This window comes from Eucyclogobius newberryi, unplaced genomic scaffold (assembly GCF_026437365.1).
Source record: "Eucyclogobius newberryi isolate DKJ021-1_F unplaced genomic scaffold, fEucNew1.0.hap1 SCAF_19, whole genome shotgun sequence".
NCBI classification, from domain to species: domain Eukaryota; kingdom Metazoa; phylum Chordata; class Actinopteri; order Gobiiformes; family Gobiidae; genus Eucyclogobius; species Eucyclogobius newberryi.
This window is the reverse complement of record NW_027315823.1, coordinates 24,797,719-24,819,454: the sequence shown is the minus strand read 5'-3', so window position 1 is coordinate 24,819,454 and position 21,736 is coordinate 24,797,719. Positions and strand designations below refer to the sequence as shown.

The 21,736-nt window shown below is 39.9% G+C and overlaps 1 protein-coding gene across 2 annotated transcripts; it reads left to right on the top strand.

The window, feature by feature from the left end:
* LOC140365824 (sodium- and chloride-dependent GABA transporter 2-like) lies at positions 1-21,736 on the top strand. 2 transcript variants are annotated; one of them, XM_072452392.1, is made up of 15 exons: positions 1-240; positions 579-757; positions 1,513-1,647; positions 3,603-3,743; positions 4,042-4,129; positions 5,643-5,775; positions 7,475-7,609; positions 7,758-7,861; positions 7,926-8,050; positions 9,999-10,111; positions 10,180-10,317; positions 10,412-10,514; positions 20,028-20,128; positions 20,383-20,553; positions 21,395-21,735. In XM_072452392.1, exons 1-15 carry the CDS (start codon positions 233-235, stop codon positions 21,533-21,535), a joined length of 1,815 nt encoding a protein of 604 aa, XP_072308493.1. In that variant the 5' UTR covers positions 1-232; the 3' UTR covers positions 21,536-21,735. The 2 variants fall into 2 exon arrangements, with proteins under 2 accessions (XP_072308493.1, XP_072308494.1); XM_072452393.1 differs by lacking the exon at positions 1-240 and having other exon boundaries at positions 616-757; positions 1,566-1,647; positions 21,395-21,736.

The following is a 21,736-nucleotide window of genomic DNA, read 5'->3' as shown; positions in this document are numbered from 1 at the left end:
CCGCTCCTGTGTGAGTGGAAAAGTACAGCATGGGAAGTGGTGGCCGGTGGAAATCTCCCCGGTTCACCATGAAAGCCACACCAGTCGGAGAAGAGGCAACACGACGAGCATATGTGGCCGATAGTTATGAGGTTGTAAACAGAAGGAAAACGGTTTGTGTTGAAGTCTGCTGAAGGGAATACTAAGCAGTTTGCTGTTGCTGTTGGCAACTCTTGAGGGAGGGAGCGTCAGGATGGATGGGTAAGTTTTGCATGTGTTTTTTTTCTATCTTTGATTTAGACTCAGCCTTTTATCATCAATGTTTCAATTCCCTTAGACGTTTTTTTTTTCTTCTTATTGAGATCATCTTTGTTCAAAATGTACTTTTATTTACTATTTAAAAAGTTCAAGTGCATGAAGAGTGACCAGTCTTGTAAATGTAATTGTACTAGTCAGGTAAAAGGTATTGTTGCCCGGGAATAAAAGCAAAACCATGAGTTTTCTTGTTTGGTAAAGCACTTATAATTGTTTCCAAGTTTGTGCTCTGCAACTAGCCTTGCCTTTCACAACATTCTCTCACATTTGATGACAATGTCCAGGAGAGGAAGCAGCCTCGGGAGAGCCAGTCAGGATAAGGGTCTGGTGAAGAAAACCCAAGAGCTGCTGGACCGTGGGCAGTGGGAGAACAAGATTGAATATCTCTTGGCCGTGGCAGGAACGTTAGTGGGGCTTGGAAACTTATGGAGGTTTCCCTATTTGTGCTACAAGAATGGAGGAGGTAAGGCCAACTAGAGCAGCATGTAAAAAGCAATTGTCTAAACATATATGTTGAGTATTCCCAAAGACAAGAAACAGTTTGCACCCTAAGAGCTGCATGTGTTGCTTCCAGGCAAAAGGAGTGCTTTGGTTAATCCAGATTTGTTCAGGAAAGGTCACAAAGGATATTGAATTAACCAAATTACTATTGAGATCAGGGAAATTTGAAAAAGAATGTGCACCGATATGTTTTTAAAATGTATGAGGGATAAAGTTGTATTAGTTGGGCTGTTCACAAGCTTTGGACTGGAATTAAACATTAGCTGTTGCATTTTTTTCCTTTTGTTTTGTTTTAAATAAAAATGAAATCTTTATTCCATTGTCCTAGGTTATTTTTGTTTTTGCTGAAATGTGGCATATGCCTGCTGAGTGTTATTGAAGTCTTGTGTGTCATCTGTACAGTGTTTTGACTCATGGTGTCTGGTGGTTCAACCAGTTCATCTTATCTCTTACACCTAGATATCATTATTAAAGTCCATGTGGGTTTCTGGAGACTGTTATGTACACTGCTGTACAATGCTTTTTGTTTAAACCAGTTCAGTCATTTAGTGTGTGTGTGTGTGTGTGTGTGTGTGGATATAGATATATAGCAGTTCTGTTTTTAACCAAGTTCAAATTTGGTCTGATACTGGTGCTCCAGATGCAGCAACCACTATATTTAATTCAATAAATTTTATAATGTCATATTTACATTATACTTTATGTATGTTCTTTGAGGTGCGTTTTTGGTGCCCTATGTCCTATTCCTGCTGTTTTGTGGGATCCCCCAGTTTCTCCTGGAGACGGCTATGGGACAGTACACATCACAGGGGTGCATCACCTGCTGGAGACACTTCTGCCCTCTGTTTGAAGGTAGGCTATAGAACCTTTAACAGTTTGAAAACAAAATAATTCAAAGTTCTGAAATGGAGGCAAGGCTAGTGAAATTGAACATAATGAAACTCTAATAGATAAATTAGTATTTACCTAAAAAAATAAAAATATGAAAAATTATGAAACACCTGAATTTTAGCTTTTACTGGACAAATGTGCACACAGACAAGTTTACCTCACAATAGTTTTTCAATTAATCTACAGATATATAACATTGTAACACAAATTATCCGTTTTCGGGAAGCTCCAATTTTGAGGCTTGAAAATAGTTTTGTTATAAAGGCGTATTATCATTAGTATTTTTGATCTGATGTGCAGTTAAATATTTAAAGCTTGCTTACCAAACCATAGGCTGACCTTGGTGCCATTTGTGGTATTCATAAAACTTTCACTAAGGGAGCAGAAGTGAAAAGAGTTTGAAGAACTGCTTGATTCCGAAAATCATCAACAAACACATCTTTTAGACTAAACTAATTTAATTCAGGGGCTGTTTATTACACTCATTATTCTGGACAACACATGAATCATATGAAGATGTGCACATTTCCGGTGCTCAGTCGCAATAGTGGGTCCCCCTGTTTAAAGTAATTAAATAATAATGCCTGTGCCAGACCCAAGCGTGTGTACCTGCACTTGTTTCTGCAGTAAAAGTGTGTGTCCTTTTGCTGCTGATCCATCCATATCGCTAGAGAGTAAGAGTTTGAAGCACAATCAAAACAATATCTGCAAAATACTGCATGAATAGTATTACGTGTAGGCAACTAAAACACAATTCTGTTGTTTTAAAAGTTAATTTGAGTGGGACAGTTGTTACAATCACTTTTATTTCGTATTTGTCATAAAATTACGTGATTGCCCTTCCCTCTCTGTCCTACCAGTTAAACATGAATCACTTTTCATGGCATTTTTATGGCGTTTTGGAGGTGTGGAGAGGGCTTGACATGGACGTGGGTTTCGAGCTGCTGGTGGAATCTATAAAGCACAAATTGCGTGGTGGACAGCGCACGGAGTGCTTTATAAAATCTGGAGTTTGCGTGGCGTCTCTAATAGGTCTCCCCTGACCCGTAACGTGGCCTGGAGGTGTCACCTGCTTCTCTTCATAACAGAAGTGGAGAATGGGGTCAAGGGAATAAATTATAAAGAATAAAGTAGATGGTGGTAAATGCACCTTTGCAGTTGGCTGCGAGCCAACATCGAAAGCAACAACAACAACAACAACAACAACAACAGATACCACTTCAGAGAAGTGACATATATAGTGCAGCTTTCAACGCATTAAACACACAAAAACAAACCAAAACACACATTAACTCAAGGTTTAATTGTTCCTCTTTGACACATATAGGGTCATGTGAACCTTATAAAAATGTCCAGCCACAGTTTTGTTTATCACCTTAAATAGATACTTTATCTGGAAAATTGGAAAAATAGTTCAAGGTCAATAAATTCACATCAGACATGTCAAACGTAGCATCTGAAGGTACCACACAGATTCAAAGAGATCTCGCTCTCATAATTAATACCTGTCATAACAACACAAACCACCAGGCCAAGTGAATGACCCCAAGGATCAGAACTCATGACCAACTCAATGGGCCCTTTCAAGGGAGAACAAGTCTCACTGTGAAAGAACTTCTGTAAATAACACCTCTAGTGTTGTTAGTTGGTACTTCAATTTCTGCTTTTACCATTCAAAATGTCCAAGAAAAAATGAGAAAAATTGATGAGAAGAGGTCAACCACACGGTCAAGCCAACTTACACATTTTTGCTGTCAGTTCTTGCTTCACTCCTGTTTGTCTGACAGTCCAAAGAAAGTAATGGTTATTTTTCTCTGTGTACACAAAATGTAAGCTTCGGAACTGTCAAATAAATACTGTCTCAATGATTATTGCATGTTATTTCTTGTCATCAAAGTCACAACATTGTGTTGCAGGTATTGGCTATGCGACTCAAGTGGTGATAGCCTACGCTGCAATATCATACATTGTGATCCAGGCTTGGGCATTCTTCTACCTCTTCCACTCCTTCAGCTCTGAGGTTCCCTGGGCCAATTGCAGAAACATTTGGAACACTGGTAAGTACCAAAGTTACATATTATGCTTAAACAGGAGATAATGTTGTTTCAGATGAACACACCTACAGTAAGTCTAAAAAAATATGCCTTTGTCTGAAGTAGAACGATTTAAATACAGGTAAATTCCATTTAAATGACACAGACTTGGCACAAATTACGACCTGCTATTCAAATGCATATTAGGGGATTCACAGTTAAAAATATGACTAACATTTATGTCTTGACCTATAATAAAATGTACTGCTTTAAACACACCTTTTTATTTTCATGTATTAATATTCAATATTGATTTCAACAGAAAACTGTGTAGAGTTTGACAAGACTAATTTGTCTTCAAACTGGACAGCTTCACCAAATGCAACAACACCAGCGACTGAGTTTTGGGAGTGAGTATCCTATAAAACCAATATGCTATTGCCACTTGGTTTACTTTATATACTTAATACTTTCCATATCATTGATATTGAACCCAGTCCAATACAGACAGTCTCCAGCTTTTTTTTTGTTGATCATTGTTAACAGCTAAATAGTCTCATATGTATATCACAAGATTTACAGTGTACAATTTCAATCCTACCAGAAGTGCCAGCATCTTTCAAAATGTCATCACCACTCCTAGGTTGTAACTATTACTATGGTTTTCACATTATCAAGAAAATAATGTATGTGTCACTATTTGAATTGCTTCAAATTCACATGAGACTGGCAAATGCAGTATGAGTGAATCGAACCGCTGCTGTGATTCCAGGCGTTACAAAAATAAATTGAATTGAAATTTTAATCTTGCAAATTAGTCAGTAAGTATTGCATAATTGACTGAAATCTACACATAATTGATGTGAGCTACTCATTGATGTTTGGTTTGAAAAAATAGTGTTAATTGTTAACACTATTTTTTCAAATCAAACATCAATGAGTAGCTCAGTTTATGTATTTACAAGTTTTGCCATTTTGTAATGCTTTCATTTATTTAGTCAATATAAGACACTATCAGAAAAAGCTTTATTACAGTATGTTTAAAATGGCACAACATCCTCATCTTGCCACTTGGGGAGCAAATCTTGAGCTCATTTTGGCACAACCTTATATCCATCCATTAACTCTCGACACTATTTACAGTAGACACAGTTGCAATTGTATCACTCTCTATCTAGGCCTATTGACCAAAGACACAGGGACACAACAGAACACACAATATGAAGACATTTTATAGTCAGACTCGTAAGCCCAACGTGAAGACAACGTGAAAACATGTCTGAACCAGGTTTTGATCCAGTAAGACTGATATCTGAGACTTAAAAGTAAAATATTGAAAATAAGCTTTTTTTTGTTGTGGTTTGTTTGTACATTTGTGTAATAGTGTAAGTATGCTTGCAGCCTAAACCTCACTCTCTATACTGCTCTTATATGCCTTTAACTCCCTCACAGCATCTAAAAGTGATGACACTTTCTCTGGGCCGTGTCTTGGTCAGATACGTTTCTAAATCTGATGATAGTGTTTATATTTTGTGTCCTTTTTACAAGAGTGTTATTCCCAAGGTTATTTCCTGCTAACATTCTGAACTGTTTTGTGACTTTGATAGTGTGCAAAAGGTTTTCCAGATTTATGAAAATATGTGTGCCAAACTGATTGAAAAAACAAACAAACTGTTAAATCTTTATTCAGTTTTAAGTGCAGTAGCTTCCCAATTTTTTTTCCCAGTGACCACTATTTCGGGAAATGTAGAGGTATTTTTAGAAAACTCACAGTGAAGCTTTGGGTTCTGAATGGTGGGGAACACTGGTATAGGGCATATTCCCCCCCTCCCATTGTGCAAACCTGTGGAAATGATATATGTAAATGCATGTACCATTAAAAAAAATCAATCAAGTTCTATCTTTTTATTGTTGCTGTTTCAGGCGGCGAGTGCTGGGTATATCTGATGGCATTGAGCACATTGGGAGCCTGCGATGGGAGCTCGCCCTGTGTCTTTTACTGGCCTGGATCATTTGTTACTTCTGTGTGTGGAAAGGAGTCAGATCCACAGGAAAGGTAAAACTACTATTTTAGAGAGTAAAAGTGTGTACGATGAGATTGTTTATTGTATTAAGTATTTCATGGATTTGACACTGCATGTAAGACAGTTGGTCTATTCATCCATACTCAACCATGGAACTCAGCCCCATTCATTGTCCCACCCACTTTTGAAAATGAGTGATTATGTCACAGCACCTGCACTATGACATTTGACCTTCACTCTGCTGCTCTGTTTCTCTTTCTCTCTGATCTATTACCCCATAAGTCTCTTTCCTCTGTGCTCCCTGCTGGTGGGCGCCAGAGCAGAAAGAACATTGCATTTTTTGTCTGTGAGGAGGAAGCAGAGACCTCCGCCAAACAGAGCTAAACAGAGCCAAACAGAGCAAACGTTTCAACTTGTTACTGTTAAATACAGCAGATTAAGTCTAATTGGTAATCGATTGTGGCGACGCACAGACATTTCAGATTGTTTCATTTATGTTTTGCTGTCGGTAAAATAACTAAATCAGGCCGCTAGGATTAGTATCAGACATTTGTGTTTTCTTAGTTATTAGAATAAAGAAGAATTAGAGAAGGGGGAAACAGCAGAAGAACAGGGGAAGACAGATTGTGATGAATGAAATTGATTTATATTGTTCTATATGTTTAACATTCACCTGCAATTGACTGAAGCTTAAGCAAACGGTTCTGAGTTTAAAGGTGCACTATGTAACTTTTCTGATGGAGGTTCTTAACATTATGGCATATAATATCTCAGATCTGTGGAAAGGTGACCCTGCTCACAGTAAGATTGCAGATTTTTCATGATAACTCTAAGCCTGTAATTGAATAAATTCAAGAGAGATACCTTTAATGCCATAGCAGAACATCCCAGACAATAACATCTACATAGTGACAAGCAGGTGACTGACCCCCACCAGAAAAGTTGTATAGTGCACCTTAAATAGGAACAGGATTTTTCCTTTCCTATTTTGGTCAAAAGGCTCCATAGAAGTCTGCACAGCTGTGCAATATTTAAATTGCAATAAAGCTTGTTTTGTAAAATAGTCCTTAACATTAGGTGCTCAAGTTAAATAGTTTTATAGACCTGAGGTTTATGGCAAGACTAAATGCCATGATTTTACTCGCACTTAATCAAGCTATAGTATAGGAAACCTGCACGCAAGTTATCCAAAAAGCAGAAAACATGACTTGTTTTTTTCTTTTGTAAAAATTCGGTCCACCCTACTTTTGAAATAGTAATGCCAATACACTAAACAAAGTCTATTAGTATTTATTTTTTAAACATAAACTAGAAAATACCTGTGTAAATTAGCATTCAAGCTATAACCAGCCACCGCATTGTTAATGTTAAGTTGATCTCATGTGGGATAGTTCAGCATTTAAGTGAGCTCTGGAACTGAAACACTCTCCTCACGTCTTGTATGCGTTGTTATCTAAGCTCACATTATAATACGCTATAGAAAAATACTTTTTAACAACTATTGTTGTCCATATACTGAACATCTGTACATTCCCATTATCACCTATTGTATGTAGCAGCATTGGCAGCTTTATAGTTTTTCATCTATTTAGACTGTATTTTACTTCATTAATTTCATTTAAATTATATGTATTTTTAATTATACAAATAGTTTATTATATAAATATAAAATTATATGATAAAAGAAATGAGGAACTCTAATGAACGCCATATCCCTTCCTGTAATGGCAGGTGGTTTACTTCACTGCCACTTTCCCATATGTGATGCTGTTGGTTCTCTTGGTTCGTGGACTCACTTTACCTGGAGCTATGAATGGCATAGCGTTCTACTTGTATCCTGATCCCAAACGACTGGCAGACCCTCAAGTAAGTCAAAGAAACTAAGATGAAAATACATTCAATATTAATTGAGTCTTTTTTTTAAATGCATTTTCTAATATTCATCAAAACATATGAAAATAACAAAATAAAAGAAATATAAAAATATGTCTTACTAATATAAATACTGTTTTAGGTGTGGATGGATGCAGGTGCACAAGTTCTCTTTTCCTTTGGGATTTGTCAGGGAACACTGACATCCCTGGGCAGCTACAACCAATATAACAATAATGCCTACAAGTAAGTGTGTTATTGATGTTACAATCTTTTGAAAACAAAATAATAACAGTTTTATTTTTGCCAGGGACACATTCGTTCTATGTTTGATTAATGCAGGGTCAAGTTTCGTAGCAGGATTTGCTATCTTTTCAGTTTTGGGTTTTATGTCTTATGAACAAGGCCAGCCCATATCGCAAGTGGCTGCATCAGGTAAAACATCACTGCTTAATATTATTGCCTTTCGTTAGAGCTGCAAAACCGGCCCATAACATTTCACCAAACTAATTTTTTCTTCTTCTTCTTCTTTTTAATCAGCCATCGGTGATATAAATGTTTGTTTGAAATTTAGGCTAATTATTATTATGATTATTATTATTTTCTAAACAGCTGATTGAGGCTCTCTTACTCGTGAATATTCCATATTTTTTATTACATGATGCAAAGTTGAGTAAAGTTAAAGTTGTGTGCATTGTGTGACTTTTCTTGTTGCGGGAACACCTCCAGATTGCATGGAGATGTTAACTTTGCCTGGAATGTTCCACAGCCACCACTGCCCCAGGGTTATTGAAGAATGGGTCAAATGCAGAGGACAAATTTCCCTACAGGGACAATAAAATGTACCCTACCTTAACATCCATCCATGGTCTTCTGTTTATCCGGGGCCGAATCTTGCTGGCAGAAGTCTAAGCAAGGACAGACTTCTCTCCCCCAGACACTTCCTTTAGTTCCCCCGGGTGGATCCCTAGGCGTTTCCTGGCCAGCCGAGCGACATAGTCCCTCTAGCGTGTCCTGGGTCTTTCCCGTGCCTCTTCCCCAGGGAGGCGCCCAGGAGGCATCTGGAACAGATGCCCGAGCCACCATAGCTCTCTCCTCTAGATGTGGAGGAGCAACGGCTCCACTCCGAGCTCCTCCTGTGTGACCCTATCTCTAAGGGAGCGCCCAGCCACCCGACGGAGGAAACTCATTTCGGCCGCTTGTATCCGCGATCTTGTCCTTTCGTTCATTACCCAAAGCTCATGACCATAGGTGAGGGTAGGAACGTAGGTCGATCGAGAGCTTTGTCTGTCAAATCAGCTCCTTCTTCACCACAACAGTCCGATCACTGCAGACGCTGCACTGATTGGCCTGTCAATCTCACGTTCCATCCTCCCCTCACTCGTGAACAAGACTCTGAGATACTTGAACTCCTCCACTTGGGGTAAGGACACCCCACCCACCTGGAGAGGGCAACCCAACTTTATTCTGGTTGAGAACCATGGCCGCGGATTTGGAGGTGCTGATTCTCATCCCAGCCGCTTCACACTCGGCTGCAAACCGTCCCAGTGCATGTTGCAGGTCCAAGTTTGATGGAGCCATCAGGACAACATTATCTGCAAACAGCAGAGATGGAATCCTGTGGTCCCCAAACCGGACACCCTCCGACCCAAAGCAAAGCAAACACAGCTCCTGCTCCGGTCATACAGGGACCGGACAGCCCTGAGCAAAGGGCCCCGGACCCCATACTCCCAGAGCACCCCCCAAAGGACACCCCGAGGGACACCGTCAAAAGCCTTTCCAGATCCACAAAGCACTTGTGGATTGTTTGGGCAAACTCCCACGAACCCTCGAGACCCGATAGAGAGTATAGAGCTGGTCCAGTGTTCCACAACCAAGACGAAAACCACTCTGCTCCTCCTGAATCCGAGGTTCGACTATCGCTCAGATTCTCCTCTCCAGTATCCTGGAAATAGACCTTACCAGTGAGGCTGAGAAGTGTGAGCCCTCTGAAGTTAACTTAACATTCTTTAGGCACAGCAATAAAATCTCCACAGGGACAAGAAGGTGGCGTACTCTCCACCAAAAGGTTTTCCCTTTAAATAAAACGCACATTGTGTGTGCAATATTAACAAAAAAAATTATATTTTAATTATTAGGGGTGATTATTCCCATTAAATATTCAATTAGAAAATTTCTGATAGAAGTTGAAAAAAATTGCAATACTGTGCCTGTAAATGTTTATATTAAAGTATTTAAAGACTTTTCATCAGATGTCTTTGAAACTTTTTGATTATTTGCTTTGTCTCCACACACTACTTTCTATGTACATTTAAACCAGTTAGTCTCCATATGTATATACATTTCTTGCATCTACTCAGTTATAGTAAACAAACTTTTGCAGGCCCTGGTTTGGCTTTCATCGCTTACCCACGGGCGGTGGCCATGATGCCTCTGCCTCAGCTGTGGTCCATCTGCTTCTTCATCATGGTGATTCTGCTCGGAGCCGACACACAGGTAAGATAGTAGCATTGTGAGTGTGGAGATGGTGCTGTTTTGCGGTTGTGCTCATCAGTCCCTGTCAGTTTGTCAGTCTGGAGTGTCTGATGACTTCAGTGACAGACATGTTCCCCACTGTTTTTCGGAGAGCGTACAGACGAGAGTTACTGCTGCTGTGCCTCTGCACCGTCTTCTTCTTCCTTGGACTCCTCCTGGTCACACAGGCAATTACATATAAAACTACAGTATATAATTTGGCTTCCTTCAAATAGGATGTAAATATTTACATAAATTGCTATTCTTTGTGTCTGTTTTCAGGGAGGGTTGTATTTTCTTCAACTTTTTGACCATTATGTCTGTAGTGGGAACAACCTCCTTCTTTTATCAGTTTGCCAGTCAATTGCAATTGGATGGATTTACGGTAAGCATCACAGATTGTAATGTTCTGTAACATGTAGCCACAACATACTACACCAATATCCTATAGTAGATTGGGGGCATTTATTTGTTTAGTTGTTATGAATAGATATTGATACGTATTTCAGTGTCTGTACTTTTAGACTCAGACTTAAGAAATATTTTAGTGATCCACAAAGGAAACTTTGCATGAATTGATAATCCCTCATTCGGCCAGGAGTGTTCCATTGTAGAAAAAGATTCAGTTGTAGTCATCTGGACTGTGTTTTTAGAAAAACAAATGTTTTGACTCTCACTAAAGAGTAATTCTCAATCTGCGGTTCTGAGTTCCCAGACTCGATCTGCAGATTGAGTCTATAAGTAAATGCAAAATATATCCAAAAGTCTATCTATTGCACATATTAAGGGGTAAGGAATTACACAGCAAGTCAAGGCTCCACAACACCACTCACTCGAAGGGCTTTTGACAGTTATTAAAAAAAATATATTTTATAGAGCTTATTGCTATCTCAGACAAAACTGAATCTTCAGTCAATGATATGTTCATTGAGAAGTGAAAAGCAACAAGTCTATTAGATACATTGAAACAAAACCTAAAAGGCCCTTCATTGGAGTCAAAGCAGTATAGTGAACTCAGCATTATTCTCATGACACCAGTCAAATGATCAAACTAAGAGTTAAAAGTAAGTTAAAAGGTCACGTTTGAAAATTTTAGTTGTACACCCACAGAGATCTACCTTGTGGAATAATAGGACCATCACAATAAATAGGAATGTGTATACAATAATGGTTTGATAAAAACATTGTGTTTATAACACATTTAATGGATGAATTATGCAATTATTTGCCAAACAAAACACACATTAGAAAATATTTATTTTCATTTATCTACTGGATCCCCCATTAGTCTTTACACTAGTTTTCCTGGGGTCCAAGTGGACATTAGTTTACAATAAAAATCTATACATTATAACAGCTCTACTAAAGGATTTTACAAAACAGTCATGTTCCAGTACACTGCATACAGTTATATCAGTACATCAATTGTCGCCCTCAGAGGCAACTGTTTGGGTGTTGCAAAAATAAATTGAATTGAAACATGGTATTGCACAACCAGGCGTTACCTTTTCTCATATTGAATATGTTTTTTCAACATTGTCTTAATACACAGTTTAATGACCTGCATTGTAAAGGCTACAGGGAGCTTGTTCCACAGCACTATTGCTCTGTACATAACAGTTATTTTTACCGCATTAGTCCTAGGTAGAGGAAGGGTAAAATGGCTCTGTGAAGCATGTCTTGTGTTAAAACCATGCTGATCACTAGAGGGCAGAAGCTGTGCAAACAGAGTCACTGGCTTTTGTAATGTATACTGTTCACATTTTTAGAAAACAAATATGTCTAAATGAATCTGTCCTCAACAGTAAACCTCTTGTGCATGTTTTTCATGCTGGTCCTACATGGACATCCCAGTGCAAGGCGAGCTGCTCTGTTCTGTTCTGGATTAGTTGTTTTGAAATATCTTTTTTGGATGCGATTGGCTTCATTCACCTCAATGGTAGCTTCATGCATATAGATCTTGGAATATGAACAGACTTCAAAGTACTTCTTGACCTCAATACCATGTATTTAGTTTTTAAAACAAGGATTTTCAACTTCTTTTCACATCTAATAACTCTTGAAGAATGTTATTTAATTGATCAGTTGATTTTGCTGATACAGAGAATGTAACCAATTTCATCATAAGTGATCATCTGAGCACTTTTCTAAACAAATATACTTTACAGAAGAGGGCCAAGACAACTTCCTTGTGGAAGTTACATATTGTTTACATGATAGCTTTTGCAAGTTTGAAAGGGAGCCATTAAAAAAGAACACAATGCTGTTGATCCACAAGACAAGTCTTCATTAAACATACAGAGTTACTAAAGCCATATACTGTCAGTTTACTAAGCAACAGTCTGTGGTCAAGCACATCGTAAGCAGGAATAATAAACTGGAAATCAATGTAGACTACACCAACCAGCTGTTTTTGTCTATTTGGTTCAGCCACTCATCAGAAAGAGCTGCAAGTGTTGAATATCCTGTCTTGGCAGTGTTACTTGGCATGTTTGGCGGGCTGGATTATAAAGACATACGGATCCGGCCCGCGGGCCGCAGTTTGCCCACCCCTGCTTTAAGGTGTTATGATCAGATGAGAGTTTGGAGATCCTAGATTTCATCTCATCCACTTCCTGTTGGGTAAAGTGAATACTGTCTTTAAGTTCTTGAACATGTCCGTTTACAGTGTAAACTTTACACTATCAAGGCGCTCATTAGTGCAATCCATAAACATCTTGATTGGTGAAATTGTCCGATTGCTTAGCCAGCATCTCAATGTAATAGGCCTTTTGATGGTTCAATGCCTCCTTAATCATATTTTGAACAGCACTGATGTTGACAAAGTCATCCTTGTTCACATATTTCACTGTGTTGGGGGTATTAACATCATTGTCAGTATCTACCTTATCAAGATGAAAAAACATGATTCCAATTAGTTGTGCTCAGAGTTTTGCTCTTCCGTTTTGAGGCCGCAGCAGTAGCTAACAGGAGCAAGGTACTGGGTTTATGATGATTTGATGCATGCTTTAGAGTCGCTCTCCGAATCTCTCAGATACTTTCCTTTGAAAAAAGCGTTTAAAAATTAGCAGTATACTAAGAGAGCAAAAATCCACAGCAGCATGAAGGAAAATGTAGTATTAACTGCGTATAAATAATGTTCACTGCATATAATTTTTTTTTTTTTGAATGTGTGAAGCCATAAATTTACCTCCTAAAAATATGATTAAAAATACTCTGATATACTTAAAAGTACTGATCCAATTACCAGAGTTAATGATTAATTAGATAACTGTCTGCGATAGGAAATGTGATAATATGGTAAGAATAGGAATGGTAAAGTGCATTATGCTTGAGAGATGTTAAAGTCCATTATGCTTATTAAGGTAATTTAGAGTTCAAAAGTTTAATTGATATTGGGATAAAAGCCTGTTTGTGACGGTTAGATTTGCAGTTCGGAATGTGGATTTTCTTTCTGATGGTAACGTGTTGTATTCTGATGGAAGAGGATAAAATTTTGTTTGTCGAGTCATTAGCATTTTGCATACAAGATCCTGAAACTACGGAACATCTCTTTTTCAATTGCCCGATAATACAAATGTTTTGGCAGGACATTTTTAGTTGGATGCAATTTGAGGTTCAAATACTAATCTATATGGATGGTCCTTCTAAAACAATGTCTCTCACTTTGAGTATAATCATGCTAGTGCGTAAATACCATTCTTCACAAATGTAAATAGAAACATTATAAACTTTCTGTGACTTGTTTTAAGAATGAAACAAATCACTATTTATCATCTTTAAGAGTTATCACTGAACAATGAACTGAATTCCCAGATGGACAATGAATTTGGTGAGTGTGGAGGAGCCTGAAAACCATCTCGGGCTTCAAAATCCCCCCTGCCCAGACAGAGGGGGATCTACAGTGGGTGAATGATTTAAATGCTCACTTCTTGAGGTTTGATCGGTCACCCGCCCCTCCCCCTGCACAGCTGCATGCTCCCTCTTCCACAGCTGGACAATGTCCTGCATCTGTTCCTCTTCGCTTATCTGCCCCGGACCATCAGCTCCCCACTTCGCCTGGACTCACCCATCCCCCCAGCACACGGTCCCCCTGCCAACCACTGACTGTCACAGCAGCACAGGTTAGGAGTGAGCTGAAGAGGATTAAAGTGAGGAAGGCAGCAGGACCTGATGGCATCAGCCCCAGGCTCCTTAAGTCCTGCGCAGATGAACTGTGTGGAGTTATGGAGCATGTCTTCAACATGAGCCTGAAGCTGAGGGTGGTACCACAGGTCTGGAAGACCTCCTGTCTGGTACCTGTGCCTAAGACACCGCGCCCCAAAGACCTCAACAGCTTCAGGCCAGTGGCTCTCACTTCCCACCTGATGAAGACACTGGAGCGGCTGGTCCTGGACCACCTCCACTCCACCGTGAGCTCAGCCATGGACCCGCTGCAGTTTGCATATCGGTCTGGCATCGGAGTGGAGGACGCCGTCATCTCCCTGCTGCACCGCTCTCTCTCTCACCTGGAAAAGCCTGGCAGCTCTGTGAGGATCCTGTTCTTCGATCTCTCCAGCGCCTTCAACACCATCCAGCCGCTGCTCCTGAGGGACAAGCTGGAGACGGCTGGTGTGGAGTATGACCTGGCAGAGTGGATCCTGGACTACCTCACAGACCGACCCCAGTTTGTGAGAGCCCGGAACTGTGTGTCTGACACTCGGACCTGCAGTGTGGGGGCGCCCCAGGGCACTGTCCTCGCGCCCTTTCTCTTCACCCTCTACACTGCAGACTTCAGCGGAACCACCTCCTCATCAACGCGGGGAAGACCAAGGAGATGGTGGTGGATTTCCGCAGACGCCACCCCACTGCCCCCTCACCAGTGAACATCCAGGGACGGGACATTGAGAGAGTGGACTCATACAAGTACCTGGGTGTTCATCTGAACCACAAACTGGACTGGACTCATAACACAGACGCACTGTACAGGAAGAGCCAGAGTCGGCTCTACCTCCTGAGGAGACTCAGGTCTTTTGGAGTGACAGGGCCACTCCTGAAGACCTTCTACGACTCTGTGGTGGCATCAGCCCTCCTGTATGGTGTGGCCTGCTGGAGCAGCAGCATCACAGAGAGGGAGAGGAAGAGGCTGGACAGAGTCATCAAGAAGTCCAGCTCCGTCCTGGGCTGTGCTCTGGACTCGGTGCAAGAGGTGGGGGACAGGAGGGTCCTGGCTAGATTCACATCTATGCTGGACCATGAGTGTCACCCCCTGCAGGACACTCTCTCCGCTCTGGAGAGCAGCTTCAGTGAGAGATTGATCCACCCTCGCTGTGTGAAGGAAAGGTTCCGTAGGTCTTTCCTTCCTGCTGCTGTCAGACTTTATCACAAAAATTGTTAGTACTGAACACTCGCAATACTGACCTAACCTAATACTGATGTGCAATTCTGTCATATGTGCAATTGCTGTTGGAATTCATGTGCAATTACTGTGAAATTCATGTGCAATCTATGTGCTGTCGTGACACATATTCATGTGCAATTACTGTCGTGATCACATACAATGGTATTTATTTATTTATTTGTCTATGGGAGTTTTTATTTATTTATAGGAGATCTTCTACTGAAAGTGTTTTTCAGACTTCCTATAAGTGATCTGTTCTTCTGTATCTACCTCTGTATCTACCTGCGTTGCACCAATGAAATTTCCCCATGTGGGACAATAAAGGAATATCTCATCTTATTTACATGTGTTTTTTATTCTACACTTTTATTTTTTAATATTGAAATAAAAAATATATGTTAAAAAAAACTGGTTGAGCTGCTTATTCAGCTCATTTAAATGTCAAAATAATCGACATTTAATAACAAAAAAAAAAAAACTCCTAATTGTATGAAAATTCTATGTATATTACCCTCAATTGCTGAAACATAAATAATGAAACTTTTAAGAATATTTTGAAAGCATGTCAAAACAAGTTCTTTCAAATGTTCAAGTTTGAGCAAACTTCCGACCTGAAGAATGTAGAGATTGCGTGACTCCTGTAACCATATTTTCAATCTGTTATCTTGTCAAATTTTGGGTTGACACAAGCAAACTTTTGTCCAGTTTATAGCACATAGAGTAGCAGTGGGAAAAAATATGATGTGAAGAATTTCTGAAACAATCACACTGTCTGCCTGGCAACCGTTTCTAGTTTGTTTTAAATTGCTTTGGAATATTTTCAGAAACTTTTCATAAATCTGGCAAAACCATAGCACACTGGCAAAACAGTTCAGAATGGTTTAGACTCTTGTGAAAAGGAAACTTTGTGATTAAAATATAAACAGAATAATCAGATATAGGATTTAAAGAGTGAGGTTTACGCTGCAAATATGTATAATATATTACACAAATAATTTATGTAACTAAAATCTATTTACTTTTTAGCATCAGATATCAGAACTGTTTCAGACAATGAAGTTTCTGGATCTCAACCTGGCTCAGACATGTTTTCACTACAGAAGTGTGCTCTCTACTTCTACAGTCTGACTTTCATTAGCAAGGACCACGCAACTACAAAGATATGAACATAACAAGAGAACAGAGTCAAGCTGTGACTGCAGCTGGTGTAAGAAGGCTTCTGGGTAATAGAGGTGTGGTCCTGCTCACAAACCTCCCTTAACATATTAACTCCAGATAAAATGTTTTCATGTTGTGACTCTCGTGTTTTCTCAAGTGTGTTCTGTCGTGTGGTCACAAGTGTGTTCTGCCGTGTGGTCACATGTGTGTTCTGTCGTGTGGTCACATGTGTGTTCTGTCGTGTGGTCACATGTGTGTCCTGTCGTGTTGTCACATGTGTGTCCTGTCGTGTTGTCACATGTGTGTCCTGTCGTGTTGTCACATGTGTGTTCTGTTGTGTGGTCACAAGTGTGTTCTGTCGTGTGGTCACAAATGTTTTCTGTCGTGTGGTCACAAATGTGTTCTGTCGTGTGGTCACATGTGTGTTCTGTCGTGTGGTCACAAGTGTGTTCTGTCATGTGGTCACATGTGTGTTCTGTCATGTGGTCACATGTGTGTTCTGTCGTGTGGTCACATGTGTGTTCTGTCATGTGGTCACATGTGTGTTCTGTCATGTGGTCACATGTGTGTTCTGTCGTGTGGTCACAAGTGTGTTCTGTCATGTGGTCACATGTGTGTTCTGTCATGTGGTCACATGTGTGTTCTGTCATGTGGTCACATGTGTGTTCTGTCATGTGGTCACATGTGTGTTCTGTCATGTGGTCACATGTGTGTTCTGTCATGTGGTCACATGTGTGTTCTGTCATGTGGTCACATGTGTGTTCTGTCGTGTTGTCACATGTGTGTTCTGTCGTGTTGTCACATGTGTGTTCTGTCGTGTTGTCACATGTGTGTTCTGTTGTGTTGTCACGTGTGTGTTCTGTCGTGTGGTCACATGTGTGTTCTTTCATGTGGTCACATGTGTGTTCTGTCGTGTGGTCACATGTGTGGTTTGTTCTATGTTCTTTGTCTTTGGTCACTGGTCCTGGAGCAGAGTGTGCAGTTTATAGGTGTCACACTAGCAACACTTTTGTAGAACATACAAAAGTGTTACAACTGCGATCTGTGTTTTTAATAGTTCATAATTGTGTTTTGGCGAGTTTTTTAGTTTTAAGAGTTAAGGCTTGAAAATGAATATAAGGTGATGCCTGTAAATCTGTAAATTCATCTGTAAATTTGGTGCACATAGTAAGCCTAATTGTATTTTTATCCTATATGTTGTGGCTACGATAGGGCTATGATGTTTAGGTGGATGTCTTCCACATGAATTCCAATTTATGGGTTAAATGAATAATTATTGACTGTATTAGTTTCCAACAACGCCACCCTGGATTGGTGCCAGGGACACATACACAAGTAAGGCAAGCGCAAATTCTTTTAGTGGACCAGGAGACTCAGATATAGGAAAGCAGTTCAAAATTTATTAAATCTAAAGACAGGATAAATGAAACATTGGTATTTTTAATAATAAAACTACTACTACTCTCATTCACACATTCACACCTCTAAAACAGTAGACACATTTAAACAATTCACCGAAATAACTAAAGTAAAATAAAACAGCAGCCCAGATTGTCCCTTAAGGCACTTAGCCCAATTACCCTACCAGGAGGTGGCGCTGGTCCTTAGCAGCAGGCCTGGGACCCGGTACAGTCCCACAGTCCAGCTGGGGGCCAGAGCCGACACTCGAAAACTCCAAACGTTGATATGTTACAGTCTGTCAATGTAGAAAGGGGCCGGTGCGAACGTGCCCAAACCCACCAAGGGCACTTGGAGGGAAGTTCTGGGTTTGGGGTCGGAGGAGAGACGTTCTGGGTCGGAGGAGAGACGTTCTGGGTCGGAGGAGAGACGTTCTGGGTCGGAGGAGAGACCCGCGGGGTTACCAATCCTATAATGTACAATATTTTGGGAAATTAACTCTCAGATGGATGTCCAGAACCGTGCGCAACAAGCGAGGGAGAGAGGAAAAGAGATACATACCGGTGCTCGAATCTGTGCACTATGCGCGCCACGGCTGGGAGGAATCCCGGCGCACAAAGCCTGCACATAACGTCACGCACTACAAACGGTGCTAAATTAGAGCAATATAAATATAATATAATAATATAAATCTATGGAAGAGACAGCTTACCGGGGCGTTAAACCTGGGGAGCGTGCGGCACGAGTCATACAAGGTTTGAGCAGGGTTTGGTGAGCGCACGATGCGCAAACCAACCTAGTTAACACGCTGGTGTGATCGCTGGCTTTAAGCCTAAACTTTGGGGTGTTTTTGGGGCGATCAGAGCGAATGCTCCGGTTCTCGTGCCGCTTGCATTGCTCCCAGGTGGCGGGTGACGTCAGAGGCGAGAAGGGCCAGCGCAGGTGAGGAAGCCTCCTTTTAAAGGCCCAGGTCACAGGCCATAGGCTGTCAGGGGTTATGAGGGCCTACTGCCACATATAGTAGATTTATTTATTCTTCTCGTTCATTGTTTTATGTTGCACCATATCACCAGAGCAAGTTCCTATGTTTGTGAATTCTGCCTATATAAACAGAATCTTTGATCTGTGAGTGGAAAGTTTTGGGATGTATGCCACATTTTAGTTTCAAAGCGATAGAAAAAAAATACTATGAAATTATTATTCTCTGCCAATTTTATGGCATTGTGGATCACTTTAATACCAGCAATTTTTAAAAATGTTTCTTTAAGATTATAGAAACTGCTTTGATTTAATGAATTTGACAACATTGTTTTATGTTTTTCCTGACCTAGGAGACGCATGAGAACGTTTTAATTACATTTTTTAATAGTTTGTTGGTGGGTAATTTCTACTTTTTTTCCCCCAAGGATTCTCACACTGAAATTTGGCACCAAGATCTGCATGTTGTGTGTAAAGTCACTTAAATCTCATACTTGGCTTGAGATGGCTATCTGTCTGCTTAAATGCCTTTTGTAACATACCTAATATGTAAGCAAGTGTTAGACACGCCAACTATTCAAACCTAATTTGAATTGACATGTTGGCTCACATAAAATACTTAATAACTTAAATGTATTAGTCCACTCAAAGTGTTTAATTTGCCTCTAAAAATGGGGCCTAAAGGGTTCAAGCACTTCACTTCAAGAGTAGTTAGTGTCAATCTGGATCAAAATAGGAGTCTGTCTGGGAACAAGGGCACAATGTAAAGACACAGGAGCCCTTAAACCCTTAACAGTTTAACCCTGTGAACTGATTGCAAACAGCCTTGAAGGAGACAGGTGCACTCAAACCAAACTCATTAAAAAAAAAAAATGCAGGAGTTGAAATGTTTCAAATGGCTTGAAAACAAAAAAGGTTTGTTTGTTTTTTCATACTCGGTGCAACAGTTACAAGCTCTTTTTTGTCTGTTTGTTTTTCTTTCAGGGGGTGAACGCCTTTACGATAACATTGAAGACATGATCGGTTATCGCCCTGGACCACTGATGAAGATTTGCTGGCGTTATGTTACTCCAATTGTTTGTTTTGTATGTTATTATACATGTTAATGTTCTGTTTTATCGAAGTATAATGTTCAATATTGCAGATATTAAATCGAATAATCTTGCAGCCCGAATGACTGCCCACAACTAAGAGACTAAAGATTTGCCCGAGCCAAAATAAGATATCACTGCAAATAAAACAAATAGTGCTGTGGCTTGGGTCAGCAAAAGCTTAATTTGTCACAAACACACATAAAGTAAATGGTTTTCACCAGATTAAATTGTGTTTTTATTTGCAGGGAACCTTCCTTTTCTCCATTGTGCGATACAAGCCTCTGAAGTTCAACAAAACCTATGTGTACCCGACCTGGGCCTATTCTCTGGGCTGGTCGCTGGGCCTCTTCTGTGTCCTCCTGGTGCCACTGTGGATCATCTATAGACTCACTCAGATGAAAGGGAGCGTTTTGCAGGTATAACATTTTTTGAGCATGATATTTTGTGTGGAAATTGTTCACATACGTGCAACTCAGCGGTGAAAAGAAAGGGAAGTGATATAACACACATTCCAACATGACAGGTTTTATATTAGTGTTCAAAAGGTGAGGACAGACTGATTAATAACACTTAAATGTAACAGGTCTTCACGCCATTTGATTCTTACATGAGATATCATTTTGTCGTTTTTGGGGTTGTGTGTTTTTTAGGGTTTGTATGTCTGTCCTGAATATGAACTACTTTGATCTTTGTTTACTTAAGATATCTCCAGAAAAGGCATTTTTTATTGTCACAAGTAAAATGTAGATGCAATATTTTGTACTAACTCTCCAAGGAATTTAGATAAAGATTGTATTATTGTTCTATAAAAGTCCCTGCAGCTACAGCCCAGAGAAGTATAGCTGGAGGCAAAAAATCTACAGTATATACCGGTAACTATTGATTTTTATAGTTTTTTCAATTGTTGATAAAGAGCAATGTGACACCTGTCTCATATGGTGTGACAACTTACTCCGCTATGAGGCACACTGCCTGCATCCTGTGTTTGAACTCATAAGTCGGTCTGTGTAAGACAGAAAGATGGACTGGAAAGACCAAAGAATGCTGAGATGTTGCTCTTTCATTTAGTATACATTTCACTTTTATGTTCTCTTCAGTTTCAGAGACAGGAATGAAAAAATAAGGATAATCTCTTACTTGATTACAATTTTTGGCTACTCTTCCTACCTTTCATAAAAAATATACAAAGACTTGCACATCACACTGTTCATTATTTTTGCCTTATTGATGGTTAATTAATTTAACACTATTCCCCAGAATCTGAGGCAACTTTGTCGACCTGAAGTGAAGAGCCAGGGCACGAGCGGTCCCGAGCAATGTCCCCTGAACCCAGACATGAAAGCGCCCCCTGTGGACGTCAAGGACAATCGCACAGTGGAGATGGAGCTTCAAGTCTGACACTCTGCATTACCAGGACAATTTCTATTTTATACAGTTTTCACTTGTTTGTTGTACTTTTGGTATAAGAGACATTTTTGAATGGGAAGTTTATACTGTAAAAATATTTTTAACGTACTTTTAAATAACGTGAAGTGTGTGGTATTTATACCAACTTTTATGAAATCACCACAACCTATGTCAGATACATTGTGAAGTGCA